General features: G+C 41.9%; 1 protein-coding gene across 1 annotated transcript; it reads left to right on the plus strand.

The window, feature by feature from the left end:
- Positions 1–387: 387 nt before the first annotated feature.
- On the plus strand, positions 388–1,199 carry LOC149251921 (uncharacterized). The gene is made up of 3 exons (XM_089454027.1): positions 388–501; positions 616–630; positions 750–1,199. Exons 1-3 carry the CDS (start codon positions 388–390, stop codon positions 1,197–1,199), a joined length of 579 nt encoding a protein of 192 aa, XP_089310153.1.
- Positions 1,200–1,591: the final 392 nt, after the last annotated feature.

Genomic DNA, 1,591 nt, shown 5'->3' on the forward strand with positions numbered 1-1,591 from the left:
GAAATAGGAGTTGAACTGATCTTTGTATTACTATAGTTAGTTGATTTGATAACATTATAATATATCCTTATATGATTATATGGAAGTTGTATATTAAAAACAACTTTTACCTCATATCTGTAAATTTCAATAATAGTCAACCAACTAATACTATTGATTTCACCAACCTCAATGCCTCACTCCAATTTACAAATCCAATGTGTTACTCTGTCTCTTATTGCTATTTTAGCAACAGTTGAACCAGTCTGTGTGTTACTACAGTTCGCTTCTGGTTTGTTGAGTCAAAATTAAAATCTACTAAAATTTAAAAAAATAAATCAATAAAATTATAACTAGAAAGTGTGATGTGCTAAACTTTTAATGTTAGAAGTTAGAACCCAGAAATTTATGTCAGTTGGAGTTTCATCCAAGTGCTTCTTGCTAAAATCGGACTCTCGCCGCGTGCCTGTAGTTGGATTATGGCTTGTGTCGAATCTGTTCACTACTCTGTCATTATCAACGGTATTCCATCTACCTTTTTCCACGCGGAAAGGGGACTTCGTCAGGGATGTCCACTATCCCCTCTCCTCTTTATATTGGTAATGAACTCTCTCAGTTCGCATATCAACCTTGCAGTCTCACAGGGGAGATGTAAGCCGGTTATGATTTGTAAGGACATCTCTCTCTCTCACAATTTTTTCGTTGATGACATTCTTATTTTTGCAATGCTATGTAAATCCTCCTGGGCATGCTTGTTCATAATCCTTCAGAAATTCAATGCTGCTACCGGCCTCTTCATCAACAATGACAAAACAAAGCTGTATCATAACAACTCCAATCTGACCAACGCTCTCTGGGTAGCGGCTCGCTTTGGCATCAATTTGGCGCTCCTCTCGGATGGTCTCCCATATCTTGGTTTCCGGCTCAAAGTCAAAAATAACAAATTCGCTGACTGGATATGGCTCATTGACAGGTTCTATAGCAAAATCTCCCGATGGGAACACAGGCTTTTATCCCTGGCTGGCCGATTCGTCCTAGTTCAAGCGGTTCTATCCCAATTAGCAGTATATTGGGGTCATCTTTTTGTACTCCCTGCCAAAGTTCACAAAATCATACAGTCAATCGCTGCTAACTTCCTCTGGGGAGGCCACTCCTATCAATCTAAAATTCACCTTGCAAGTATGGATCTTATCACCTCCCCCAAAAAACATGGAGGCTAGGGCCTTATCAACATGCGGCGTTTTGGCAACGCGCTCATCGCAAAATCTATGTACAGGGCCTTCTTCGGGAACAGCCCATGGTCTGCTCTCATCAAACAAAAATATTTGAAGAATCGCAGCTTAGTTTTTTGGCTCAGAAGATCCGCTCTTGGGATCTGCCATGGTTCTCCCATCTGGTGCTGCTTCCGTAAGAATCAGCGTCTCCTCTTCAGCTTTCTCAAATGGACCTTTTCTTCTGGCTCCTCCGTCTTCATTGCACTCGATCCCACCCTTCACAATCTGGAATCTCATATCCCTCCGCCGCTTCTTACCTTCTTCCACTCCAGGGGCATCTTCACCTGGTCCAGGCTCATTGACACATGGTCCTCTCTATCTCCCATCTGGAAATCGGA

This window comes from Pinus tabuliformis, chromosome 7 (assembly GCF_031772625.1).
Source record: "Pinus tabuliformis cultivar Carrire ecotype Pingquan chromosome 7, CPIR1, whole genome shotgun sequence".
Classification (NCBI taxonomy): Eukaryota; Viridiplantae; Streptophyta; class Pinopsida; order Pinales; family Pinaceae; genus Pinus; species Pinus tabuliformis.